We start from the raw sequence: 13,807 nt of genomic DNA, 5'->3' as shown, positions 1-13,807 counted from the left end.
GAGTAGCATTGGTGCTAGGCTACTGGCTAAGGGGGACCTCACTTTGGAGCTGAAATGTTTGGCAAGCTATTATTGGGTTAAAATATTTAAAACATATATATATATATCATTATAATCCATGTATTTTTGCTGCTTTTTGCCCATTTTTTATCACTTTTGTCCACTTTTGCCATGCACTTTTAACCACTTTTGCCACTTTTATGACACTATTAACAAACTGATTCTGCTTTATGATATTTTTTAACCACTTTGAACCCATTTTACAACTTTTTGCCCATTTTTGCCACTCTTTGCCATATTGGATCGATTTTTGCTGCTTTTGCCCCTTTGTGCAATTTTTTCTTGCCCCTTTCAATCCGTCATTGCTGCTTTTCACCCAATTTTAAATACACATTTTGCCCCTTCCTCCTATTGGCGCAATTTCTTTATGCCACTCTTAACCCATTTGTGCTACTTTTAATCATGTTTTCACCACTTTTGTCCCATTTCTGCAACTTTTTCCCATATTTTTACCACTTTTATGACACTTTTAACCCCCCAACCCATATTTGCAATTTTTACCAATTTCTCTGCTTTCTTCCCAGTTTTACCTTTGCTTTTTTCATCTGTAACCTATTGGTGGTGCTTTTGACCTTTTTTTTGCAACCATTTTTGTAAGTTTTCACACATTTTGCCACTGTTTGCCACATGTAATCAATTTTTGCTGCTATTTTTTTCTTTGGCCCTTATAAGCCACCTTTTTGCTGCTTTTCCCCCTTTATGCCACTCCTTTTTTTGGACTCCATTCACAATAATTTTTTTTTTTCTGGCATCTTTATGTTTTTGCACATTATGGCCTGAATCCGGAAGTCTGACATTACTTTTTAAGCATGGTTCAGTAATGCCCATCCACATTGTCAACATTACCAATAAAGGGCAATTCTGTTTTTAAAAAGGGGTTTATATTTTAATAAAGACTATATTGTACTGCATCATAAGTATATTTAGTTATTTATGTTATTTTGATAAGAGTGGTTATTATTCAGGTTAAAGTGTAAACATGGTTATCATGGTTTAACTTTAAAAAGGGACTATGATTTTTGCTGGCCCCCAATTTGGCTTTGCCCCAGAAAACTCTGAAAACATGCTTGAGCTTCCACCTTACCAGGACATGACATTCATCCTGAATGAAGTTTCCACAGTCAGTGATGATTTAGGCTGCCATGGCATCTGCTGGTGTTGGTCCACTGTGTTTTCTGAAGTCCACAGTCAACGCAGCCATCTACCAGGACATTTTAGAGCACTTTATGCTTCCTTCTGCTGACAAGCTTTATGGAGATGCTGATTTCATTTTCCAGCAGGACTTGGCACCTGCCCAAACTGCCAAAGGTACCAAAAGCTGGTTCAATGACCATGGTGTTACTGTGCTTGATTGGCCAGCAAACTGGCCTGACCTGAACCCCATAGAGAATCTATGGGGTATTGTCAAGAGGAAGATGAGAGACACCAGACCCAACAATGCAGATGAGCTGAAGGCCGCTATCAAAGCAACCTTGGCTTCCATTACGCCTGAGCAGTGCCACAGATTGATCGCCATGCCATGCTGCATTGATGCAGTAATTCATGCAAAAAGAGGCCCAACCAAGTATTGAGTGCATAGAAATGAACATACTTTTCAGAAGTCTTACATTTCTGTTTAAAATATTCTTTTTTATTGATCTTGTGTAGTATTCCAATTTTCTGAGACACTAAATTTTGGGTTTTCGTTATCTCTAAGCCATAATCATCAACATTTCAAGAAATGAAGGCTTGAAATATTTCACTCTGTGTGTAATGAGTCTATATAAAATATGGGTTTCACTTTCTGAAATGAGTGACTAAAAATATTGAACTTTTTCAAGATTTTTTTTTTTTGTTTGTTTTTTTTTTTTTTTGATGAACTTGTACATGAAAGCAAGACTTGTGCTCTCAGGATAATGTGGTAAGGCCCAGCCAGTAAGGTCTTTCATAATAAATCTCTAATCAAAGATAGAAAGATTACATGAAAGCAATCCAATTTATGACTTCTACGCTTTGAAGCAGTTCTTCACCTTCTATCTGATCCTGGAAACTTTTTTGTAGTCTGCGGCCTTGAGATATCACTTACAGTGATTCAGTCTTATCCAGCAATAAGAAAACACTTATTAACTTTTAAGTGATAAAACCTTCAACAGAGCCAAACAGCCGAGGGAAGATGTTTGACACTCAGGCTCAATAAATAGCTAGAGCCTAAAATGCCAGACCTGACCTATTGTTTCTAAAGCCTGTTTTTTTTTTTTTTTTTTTTTTTTGTAATAGCTTTCACTTTATCCCAGGATATCCTTCTTCTGTATAATAAAAAAAAAATGATTGTCTTGTTAGGCTATTTTATTTTATGACGTAGAGGAAACAAAATAAATCAAGCGTCGCCTTATCATAGTAAACCAGTGGATTAAGTCCAGTCCTGGGCGGACGCCTACACCCACCCTGTACCCATTCATCCTCGTCTCGTGCGTGTACGTGCTCTCTACGTAACTGCAGCCGCGCCTTTAAAAGCGGAGCTCAGCGTGAGCGAGAAAGGGAGAGCAGACCTTAAGGACAGCATATCACACACATCTGTAGTAACAAGCAAAAAAAAAAAAAAAAAAAAAAAAAAAGATCCACTTCTCCTTTTCTCAGAGCAAAGACGGAACTATTTCAATGGAAAGCATTATTTCACACGTTTGTCCAAAAACGAAGGAAACATAACGCAAGGCTTTCAACTTTTTTCTGGGCTCAAAATCCTTTTTTTTAAATTGGTTTAAACGTCTCCAGGCAACACAAGGAGTCTCACGCGCGAGAGAAAATGTAAGTGTCATTCTTTTAAAACAAGTATTTCAGCATTTTTGCTCGATTTATAATTGGTTAATGTTGCGACAGGATTATCTGGTTTGGGTAACCGTCTTTTGTTTCGATAGCCTGACCTTAAATCTCATTATTCACTCGTTTCAGCAACATTTCAAATAAAAACGAGTTTAATGCCTATCAAGAGTTTAATGGCGTAATGACGATAAAGAGTAGAGCACATGAGAGAACCCGCATTTTCATCATGGAGGTGATGCTGTAAAGATACTGAGTAGAGATAAAATAAGCTGCTAAATGATGATACACGCTTATAGTGTTAAATTTAAATGACGCAGTCCTTTTTTTGCTTTGGTTTTAGCCGCCTAGCTTGTTTGTTTTTTTTTTAAGTTATTTTTATTATCAACAGGGTAGGCAACAACGGTGCAAGACTAGATGCCGTCAAAAGGGTTGTTTCGGATTAGTTTGGTAGCGGAATTAACGCTTCTTGTGTTTTTTGGGGGAATTATTCACCTTCAAAGGTAGGGGGCCCACATGGGGAGTGTCTCAGGGGTCGTGAATGTAACGAGCCCTGGCACGACATGCTAGAAATATGAAGATTTGAAGTTCCAGAAGTTACTTCACTCTCCAAGCACATTCCACCTGTCACTCCTTCAATAAAATGTGTCAAGCCCTCCTTTATCATACTGTTATTATAGGGTTAAAAACGAAGGAAACAATAAAAGGGAAAATAATAAGAAAGCTACAGCAACTCATGCGAGGATATTTGCCTTTAAGATTGCCATCTGTTTTTATGTGATGACATGTAAAAATCGTGTTGCAGAAGAAGCAGGCAGGGACACAGGAGAATGACAACCTCCCTTAGGCAAATCTTTGCTGGCTATACATAAAACAGCAAATGTAAGATGTAGGCATGTTGAAGCCTGTTAGGATTGTCATCCTTTGATTTTCTTGCCAAATGTGGCTTAACGTATAGGGGATAATTTATGTTTGTGTGATTTACCCAATTTTTACACCATTATGAAAATTGTGCAGTTACAAGCCTAACAAGGCTGCTGCATTTCCTTCACTGACAGACTTACACAAAGGGGCTTCATTTGGTGCCCTAATCTTTCTTTTAACTTTTATACTCCTCTACACAATAGTTCCAGTCCATGTTTCATCCTGAGCAGGTGATTTTTACACTTATTGACTCACAGTGTCAACAATGACTATGCAGTATACCTTTATGGCAGTGATCTCATTCTAAGCACTCCAAAATGATATTTATTTTTTAGTGCTTTCTGGCAGTCTGAGTTGGATGTCTTTTTGCTCTAGAGCTCACTGTGTTCTTTGTCTTCACCCAGGATGAACAACAGAGATCGCTGGAGGGTGTACAAGAGGGTGAGCGTCATGTTTTTCCTGGCTGTGGTGGCACTTACTGTTGTCCAGAGAGGAACCATCAACATGGGGGCTCCTTTTGAACTTGAAAGGCAGGCTCGCATGGATGTGTCCAATGAAGCAGAATCTGGAGCTGCCCTTGAAGAGAAGACCGACTCCTACCTAGGGTTTAAAAGTTTCTGGAAGGCCAGCAAAAACAAGCTGGCATCCAAGTCTAGTGCCACTACAAAGGAGCCCCCAACTACTGACTTGAACAGCCTCAAAACGTGGGATGTAACCAGCACCAACTGTAGCGCCAACCCCAACATTTCAAGTCAGGACTGGTTCAAGAGCCTGGAGCCAAATTTCAAGCAGTTCCTGCTGTATCGACACTGCCGTTACTTCCCTATGCTTCTCAACCACCCAGAGAAGTGCAAAGGAGACATTTATTTGCTCATGGTGATAAAGTCTGTGGCAACGCAACATGATCGCAGAGAGGTGATCCGAAAAACCTGGGGCAAAGAGCAGGTCATCGACGGCAAGAGGATAAAGACCCTCTTCCTTATTGGCAAACCCTCCAATGAAGCAGAGAGAGTGAACCATCAGAAGTTAGTTGAGTTTGAGGACTACATCTACGGGGACATCCTCCAGTGGGACTTCCTGGATAGCTTCTTCAACCTCACGCTCAAGGAGACTCACTTCCTCAAGTGGTTCAACATCTACTGCCCTGGCGTGCGCTACATTTTCAAGGGTGATGATGATGTCTTTGTCAGCGTGGAGAACATCTTTGAGTTTCTAGAGAGCAGCAGCCACTCCAAGGACCTCTTTGTTGGAGATGTGATCTTCAAGGCCGTGCCAATACGTAGGAAGGAAAACAAATACTACATCCCCCAGGCTCTGTATAGTAAGCCAAACTACCCTCCGTATGCAGGAGGAGGGGGTTTCCTAATGGATGGAACCTTGGCAAGGAGGCTTCACTGGGTGGCTGATACCCTGGAGCTATACCCCATTGATGATGTCTTCCTGGGTATGTGTTTAGAGGTGCTTCAAGTCACTCCTATAAAACACAATGCCTTTAAGACGTTTGGCTTGGTCAAAAATAAGCAAAGTAAGTTGAATCAAGAACCTTGTTTCTTCAAGAGCATGATTGTGGTACACAAACTGCTCCCGTCGGACCTTATGCACATGTGGAATCTGGTCAACAGTGACCTGGTTTGCTCACAGAAAGTGGAGATCCTATAGCTTCGATGGGAACACAAGGTAAGGACAGCAAAAAGATGAGCTGCGCCTTGGTGAACTTCTCAGTCGAATCAATATGGATATGGAAATGGACCATGGACAATGAGTTTGCTGTTTGAGTGCAGTAATGAGTTTTCCTAAAAGCTAAGTAACTTATAGAGTTTTTAATGGTTGTTTTAGAAACGGGTATTTATACTGGTATTTGAAGGACTTGCTCTTTCAACTGGTAGATTGAAGAGCCAAAAACCAAAGTTTGGCTGCTGCATCAGTGGGTGCGATATGGGGAACAGGGGGCCGAACAAACTAGTCAGATTGATAGCCGAGGTCTTCACTGGATTCTACTTAAGTCAATCCCCTATCATCTCCGCCTAACAGCAGACACCCTTATTTGCTCTTCTGTTTGGTTTTTAAATGCATGGTGTTTTCCATTTTCCAGGAACCCACTCGACAAAGGACCCAGTAATGTGTTTGCCACTTGGAAAAGTTGCAGAGATATGACTGTGCAGTTTGCTTTAGCTGTTGCCCTTATTGGGAATCAGTGCTTAGTTTGATCTAGAAAATGTAAGGATAGATGATTATCCATTGACCTGGAAACCAATGCTTAACACAATTATAAGTCACTTTCAATAGAGGAGCAATTTATGTGTAAACAATTTAAAATGGTGAAGTAAAATGTGTTTTGAAAGTGGCAAACAGATCATGACAGATAAACTTGCTCAATTTGTTTGGCTTACTGGGAAATATTTAATCTGATGCCAAAAATAGAAGTGGGGGTTTTCCATGGGCTTGGAGCCCCATTTCAACAGAACTGAAAACCCCCTTTAATGTGGAAACATCAAATATTTTAGGGTAAACTGGCAAACAAGATGCTTTGTTTCCTGGGAACTAATGTTTAAATTGATCTGCAAATTTCAGGGCTGTTTGTTTATCTGGGTCCCATCTTTAAAAGCCATTGCACATGCTGACCAACCTGTAGCATCCTGGGTTTGTCCTTTTACACTGCCGTCACTTGGACCAGTATGCCATGTAACATGAAAGGGCTTCTAGAAATAAATGGCTTTCTCTACCTCAGCAATCTGGTCCAGAGCTGTCCCTTTTATCAACTTTTCTCCTGAACGTTTAATCATGACACCCTTTGTTATTAGTTTCAGTACATGTTCCCAAAGTCAGAGTTGAATCACTTTGCATATCATAGATGTCCTTGCACTCTTTTTTTTGGTAATATGACTGACTTGACCAGGATGTCTACCACTCCTTTACTACTGAAAAACTTGTATGCTGAATGTGCTGATATACTTGACGTGAACGGGGTAGAGGGTTTTCAATGACACTGTGAACTAAAACTATTGCTGGTACAAGTATATGACTAATTAATTTAAGTGCACCCAAATAAAAGGGGCCAAATGTGGGGGTCTTGTATTTAATTTAAAGCATCAGATAGGATATTAATGATGATTATAAAGCTGAATGTTGTAGTGGGTGATGGCTGTCTATATGGTGTATATATTTCTGTAAAAGATGAAATGTACATTTTGTAAATAAACATCTTGACAATACATTTGTCTTGGAGTATGTGTCCTAGATTGGCTGTTTTGTGTTTGTCCTTATCTGCGTTAAACATCTATGTGAAAATCCTCATAAGTCAGCCAACAATAGTGTTAAATGTTGACATGTGAGTATCAGTTACAGAACCACACAGTAGAGAAAACACGTGCTCAAACGTCCATGAAAGGTGCACTCATACCATAAGTAGTGTTTATTATTAAATGTTGAGCAACTTAACCCAGGAGCACCTTTATCTGCCCTCTCTACATCAGTGAGATAACATTTCAGATCTGTCACCTGCATAACGCACACGTTTTAAATTTAAAGGACCACAGCAGAAAATGTGTGCAGAATATCATGTCTCAAGTATCTGACTCAAAGTTCTTCAATAATCTTATTTGGTGTAGTACATACTGTATATCACCAAGAATTTTTTTCTCTGATTCAGAGAACAACTGTACATACTCCTCAGCTCTGACTGGGTATGACAGAGTGTCACTGTCACATACTGGGTGTCTTTACACCTACAAGAATTGCTAAGACTGCTACTGCCCGTTCACTGAGAAGGTATTTATCAGACTAAAACACAAACACTTCATCATGGAACGAAAAAAAAAATCTTGTTTTCAGTATCTTTCTGGACAAAGACAAATACTGTCATCAAACTGGATCTTCTCTATATTGTGTTTCATGAAGGGCACACTGCACCAACACAGAGGCAAAGCTTTAAAAAGTGTATCTCTTTAACTCTCCTCTTTGTGTGATCTAGAGCTTCCCTATCAACATAATCATCTGTAATTGCACATTCATTGGAGTGATTAATTCATTTTATACCATTGTGCACTATGTCTCTCACACTGCTAAGATTAAATTAGCAGCTGCTCAGCTGATCGTGTCCTAATTGTTGTTTGCAGTGATGGGAATTTCGCCTCTTTTAAGTGATCTGAATCATTTGGCTCAGCTCATCAAGAAAAGCCAGCTCTTTTGGCTCGCAAACAGCTCTTAGTTTCTTGTGCCACTTTGGCTTTATTGTATCAGCCAAATTTAGCAAAGCTATGATTAATATTTGCACTGGTATATGACTCCAACTGTGCTTGATATTTTATGAATTAATAAAATCTCAAGTATTTATTTTCTAAAATATTTAATGTCCTTAAAAACACCTAGAGGGTCAGATGAACCCTATGGCTAGGGTGTATGACCCCCTTGGTATAAAACTTGAGTTAATGCCACAGCATAAGCAAACAAAGGCTTGTTCACAAGGAGGAGAAGGGGAAAAATAAATTTTAGGGATTTTTTTATATGGAAATCTATATGAACCTCAAAGGAAAAATACCAAAACAAACACATGAAATGCCTATCAAATATGTCACTCTGTTTCATTCTAGATTATTTTTTGCTACACTGTTTTATCTTGTTTGCCTTTTTCCTGTCTTTCTTGCTATTATCTCTCTACTTATTTTTTTTTATTATCATAATAATTTTTGTTTGATTGTTTTTATTTTTTTCCCACCTCAACTTTTATTTTGCAATTTGTTGTCTCTTTTTAATGTTTATTAAATGTATATGATCTTGTAAATCAACACCACATCTTGCTACCCATTTAAATGTTTGTTTGCAAATGTTTGTTTGTATGCACTTATTTGGGAATACATTTTAAAAAATAAAATTAAGGGAAATAAAAAAATAAAACTTTGTTACACCATCAAGCATGAGTCCTTAGTGCAACCAACTGCATTCACTCAAATTACTGTCACTGAATAGGTTCTTTGGGTGCTAGTACTTTTTTGAGTACATTTTGAAATCAGTATTTTTACTTCTACTTAAGTACGTCTAACCAGAGTATCTGTACTTCTGCACAATACTCTCTTAACTTCCAAAGTTGTAATTTTAACTCCATTCTGAGGGAAATTATCTTCAGTGTTGGAGTAATTTGACAGTGTTGACCCATCAGTATTAGTTCAACTCTGATGTGATTTCAAGTTTCTATTCTTTCAATCAAAAAACAAACAGGGCAAAAAAAAAAAAAAAAAATTGGATGAGATCCAGATCCCATTGTTCTCATAGAAGATCCAGCTCTTTGAACCAGCTTGTTCATGGATGACACATCACTAGCTGTTTAGGGGGCTGGGGGTCAATAAACCATTTGAATGTGGATGAGAAGTGTTTTCATCTCCAGCGAGGTTAACAGAGTTATCACAGGTAGTCAGACTCACTTAGAGCCTATCTTTGTAATGAAGACAGGAATCACAAAAAGGTCTGCTTTGATTGACAGATTAAGTATTTTTCTTGCCCTTAGGCTAAATGTGGTTAGCTTAACCTAAACCTCAGATTACCTTAAAGAAGCTGTAAGTCAGCAGATCAAATTCCTTTGTTGTTTTGGGTCCTGGGGGTCCTATACTGTTTACATGGAGGTGTGAAGAGGGGGGGTTGACCAGGAAGTTATTGTTGGAGGTGAATCCGATTGGAAAGTCCCACAGTAAAAGAAACACAGAGGGTCATTGCATCGCGTTATGAAATATTCCACATAATTTCAATTCATCTCTTGTCCTGAAGACACAAATGACAGGGAATGGATGTGCTGAGATTAGAAAATAATATTCTTTTTCTATAATTTCATGGGTCTTGTTCTTACATTTTTGAATGCTAAATATGAATCTGGTTGTTAGCTTGCCTTGTCTTTGCTTTGCAAAAATAGAAGTAGGCAACGGACATTCAATATTCTTTACAGGAAGCTGTGATTAAATTTTCAACTAAGTATACTTTCAGTGTTTTTGGTTGTGGTGGTCTGCTGTGTACACCAGGGTATGAATGAGGGGTTGACGGATTGAATAAATCTAAAATATGCAACAAGCAAATTTAAAGAAAAGGTAGCTTGAATAACTAGAGTAAATATTCAAACTATCCTGATGTCAGCTTTTGTCCTTTAATGACACTAAACAAAATAATATTTGTAATAGTTTCATTTTACCTACTTTTGATATGCATGCTAAAAATAAAGCTGGAGCTTAGCCAAAAAAGCAGAATGGAGCCTATCCCAGCTATCATTGGGCGAGAGGCAGGGTACACCCTGGACTGTTTGCCAGTCAATCCCCGGGGTTGACATACAAAGACAGACAACCAGGCACGCTCACACTCACAGCCAATTTTAGAGTCACTAATGCATGTTTTTGGTGGTGGAGGAAGCTGGAGCACCCGCAGAGAAGTGCATGGGGAGAACATGCAAAATCCGCACAGAAAGGCCCTGACCAGGAAGCGAACCAGCGACCATATTGCTGTGAGGCAACAGCGCTAACCCCTGTGCTGCCGTGCAGCTCACGTGTTAACCCACAAATCCAAAATAGCTATTTCAGCTCCATTTCTCTGAGCTGATAGAACACATTTTTAGTTTGAAGTGAACACAAAATATTTTTGTCATTGTACTCAAAAAAATCATTCCCTAATCTGCATACATTTCCCAGAATGCCTTTAGGCATTAGACACTTTTGCACCATGAATGAAGTGGTAGGAATATTTCCTGCTCATTTATTTCCTTTATTATAGTCTTGCGGGGGGGTGCATTTCCTCTACTATCATTATGATTTAATATACTGTCTGACAGTTTACACAGGACAAAAAGGCCCCACAGTTGAGGATTCTGCTCTCATGGTGGGAGTTGTCTGGAGTTGTACGCAAATATCAAACATGCCAGAAATCCATCCGACATGTTGGCCGCATCTGGTCAGGCTGTAGTCATGTTGTGACCGGCCACAGTATTCCTTAGTACACAGCACAACAAATGATGCTCAATCCGACTGGGAAACTCTAAACACGTGTTACGTGCTGTAATCAATTAAACTGGCCTACCTTGAGTGGCATGATTGTTCAAAATTGAAATATGTGAAAGACATGAGGGAAAATTAATGGATGAGAAACATGCAAATTCTATATTTTAACTCAGTTCATATTCAAAATACTTTTTCCACTACTTAAAAATTTTTACCTTATAGTTACAATAGATATTTACAGTATTTTCAACTTGTTCGGTTTTACAGTGTAGCTTGTTATAAATCAAGCTGACATCGCTGCAACTAAGCTTTCAGAAAGTTCATATAACAGCCTCCTACTACAGGAATAGATTATTTAGAATAAAGATATACAAAGGAAATCAGACATGTAATCTCCAGGATGCTGCTCTGATTCAAATTTTATAACTTGTAGCACTTTCAGCTGTTTGTCAGGAAGTACATTGTAATGCTTGTGATATACATTATGACATTTTAATGGTCAGTGTGTAATGTACAGCTGCTGTTTGAGAGACACATTAACAATAAGAGATGATTCATGTCTGAACCACTTCCTCAAAGCTGAGACCAGAACAACTGTAAGAAGACAGAGGACTAAAACCCACATCCAACATGAGGACACTGCATGAAAAATTAAGGAAACACAACTGATGCTCTGCAGTCATGAAGTAAAATCTTATCTTTTTTCTATAGAAGAACCAGGTAAGAGGGGAAAACCACTGGATTTGTAAGCAGAATAACTGTCAGTACTTCATCAGTTTAAACTGGCTGCCATTTACTGTAAATCTCCCACTCAGGTGCTGATATTTGAATACACTCCCAGTTTCCCCAACCTGCCTGAAGACCTGCAGCACATTTGTTGACACTAATTGGAGAAAGTGTTTGATGTCAGCATGGTCAACAGGTCGGCTAGAAGGGGCTTTGAGCTTTCACACCAGCCCTCTATTTTTCTTCAAAGGCCTCTCCAGAGGACCGTTGTTGGCATGGCTGATGGTGGGAATGCTGTTGCTTGGGCTAAAATTAAAATGAACATTCCTACATTTACAGACAGTTGATCTTTTCCATCAGCATGCAGTTAAAGACATAAAAAGCATGCATACTTTCAGAAAAAAATTACCAGAAATGGCTTCATTTGGGATTATAAATTGTTTTTCTTTTGGCTTTAATATTCTTTTTTCCTCTGTGAAAATAGAGTCTGTTTAAATAGCCTGGATCCACGCAGAGGACAACATCTATATAAGGGCAGGTCTAAAGCTCCCTTAACATCTTAAAAGTTGGTAACAATGTGTTAAAAGAAATACTTCTTTTTTCATGTTCAATATTCTCAGGTAAAGAAAAATTAAGCATGACTTCCTCAAACTTATTTTATATGAGCCCAGGCAAAAAAAAAAAAATGACCAAACAGATATGGGTTTATAAAATATGCAAATAAATACATGAATGCCACTGTTAAAACCAAAACAAACTTGCAAATATGTCACAGTCCATAGACAGTTTTCTTCCTAATGTTGGACATCCAGGAAGAGAGAAAACAATGCATTCTTTTTTTATCCCCTCACAGTGTAAGAGGACAGTGTAATCCCTGACTGTCACTCTGGAAAACAGGCCAAGGCAATGCAACTTCACAGTACATCTGTGCTATAGGACACCATGGACTTGACAAAGATCCATTGTGAAGAGGACTCTGTGCACTATACTCGCATTTAAAGAGAGGCCTATTTAGAGCAGCCACTAAGCAAATGAGATAAAGAGTTAGTCTCAGTCTTCCCTCCTCATCACAATGCTGTATTGAGCCTGTTCCAAGTTTTAATAAGAAATCTAGACTTGTGTATTTATATGCTTCAGTCAAAAATAAAAGGTAAAAAAATGAATCTGTTTCTCTCTACTGGCTCCTACATTGTTAGAAGTGCACAAAAGCACTTCAAGGTTAGCGCATTAGACAAGAAAGCACACAGGTCATTCTAGACAGCTGACATAACGCCACAGAGAAAAGCTAGCATGACCTCCGTCACCATACAAGACGGGGGGCGACAAATCTCTAAATGGAGGTATTCAGTGGTGCCATCATCAGGGCCTCCCACCCAGGCACCTTCACAAACAAAGATCCCTGTTCAGCTTCCAAGGCCGCAGGATGACAGCAGACTGCTGTCTCCCGTCTGCTGGTGTCACTGACATGAGAGAGCTGCACACACAGCAGCTCAGGATCACTGTTATACAAGACACAATAATGCCTGAGAGGGCAGCGGCTCTGACCAGAATTTGAATAGCATATGTGTTTTTTTATACAACCTGTTAATAATAGCTTCTAACTTTAGGAGTTGCTATATCACAGCCCATCATCTGGATACCAGTTAAAAGTAGCCTGAGCTGGGCCATTTGAACATGTGGCTTTGCCTTGTAATAGCAGAATAACACTCAAGTCTCCTGTCTCCGAACTGTTGGGCTTTTTACATATTGTTTGTATGTTCTATCAAAATCCATGTAAATATCCCTGCTGTGAACCTAATCTGTATGTATGGTTATCAATGAAGCATTCACAAGACTCACACAGTGAGTGCTGAAAGGCTACCTGAAGAAGACTGCCACCTGGTGGAATATGGGAGGGTTGTCCTGAATCAGATACACAGGTGCATCTCAATAAATTAGAATATCATGAAAAAGCAATACACTCTAGATTTCACACCCACAAAGTAAAATATTCCTAGACTGTTTTAATGTTGATGATTACAGCTTTAAGCTCACAAAAATCCACTATCTCAAATATGAATATTACAAAAATAAAGTATTTGTTACAGAAATGTTGACCTGGAGAATTATGCTTATGTGGCATAGAACCAACCAATCTGTGGCACTGCTGGGGTATTATGAAGCCAAAGTTGCTCTGACAGCAGCCTTCAGCAGGTACTGAGTGTGGTATCTCTCATCTTCCTCTTTACAATAGTAAAGGGGTTCTCTATGGGGTTCAAACCAGGCCAGTTGCCTGGCCAATCAAACACAGTAATAACATGATCAGCAAACCAGTTTATAGTAGTTTTGGTGTC

At 38.9% G+C, this 13,807-nt stretch overlaps 1 protein-coding gene across 1 annotated transcript; it reads left to right on the top strand.

Annotated features, from left to right (window-relative positions):
* The first annotated feature begins 2,594 nt into the window (after positions 1 to 2,594).
* On the top strand, positions 2,595 to 8,573 carry b3gnt7 (UDP-GlcNAc:betaGal beta-1,3-N-acetylglucosaminyltransferase 7). Its single transcript, XM_041792205.1, has 2 exons — positions 2,595 to 2,844; positions 4,185 to 8,573. Coding segments are annotated over exons 1-2 (1,257 nt in total). The 5' UTR covers positions 2,595 to 2,842; the 3' UTR covers positions 5,440 to 8,573.
* Positions 8,574 to 13,807: the final 5,234 nt, after the last annotated feature.

Source organism: Cheilinus undulatus, linkage group 7, assembly GCF_018320785.1.
Source record: "Cheilinus undulatus linkage group 7, ASM1832078v1, whole genome shotgun sequence".
NCBI classification, from domain to species: domain Eukaryota; kingdom Metazoa; phylum Chordata; class Actinopteri; order Labriformes; family Labridae; genus Cheilinus; species Cheilinus undulatus.
The sequence above is the reverse complement of the archived record's forward strand: the minus strand, read 5'-3'. Positions and strand labels throughout refer to the sequence as shown.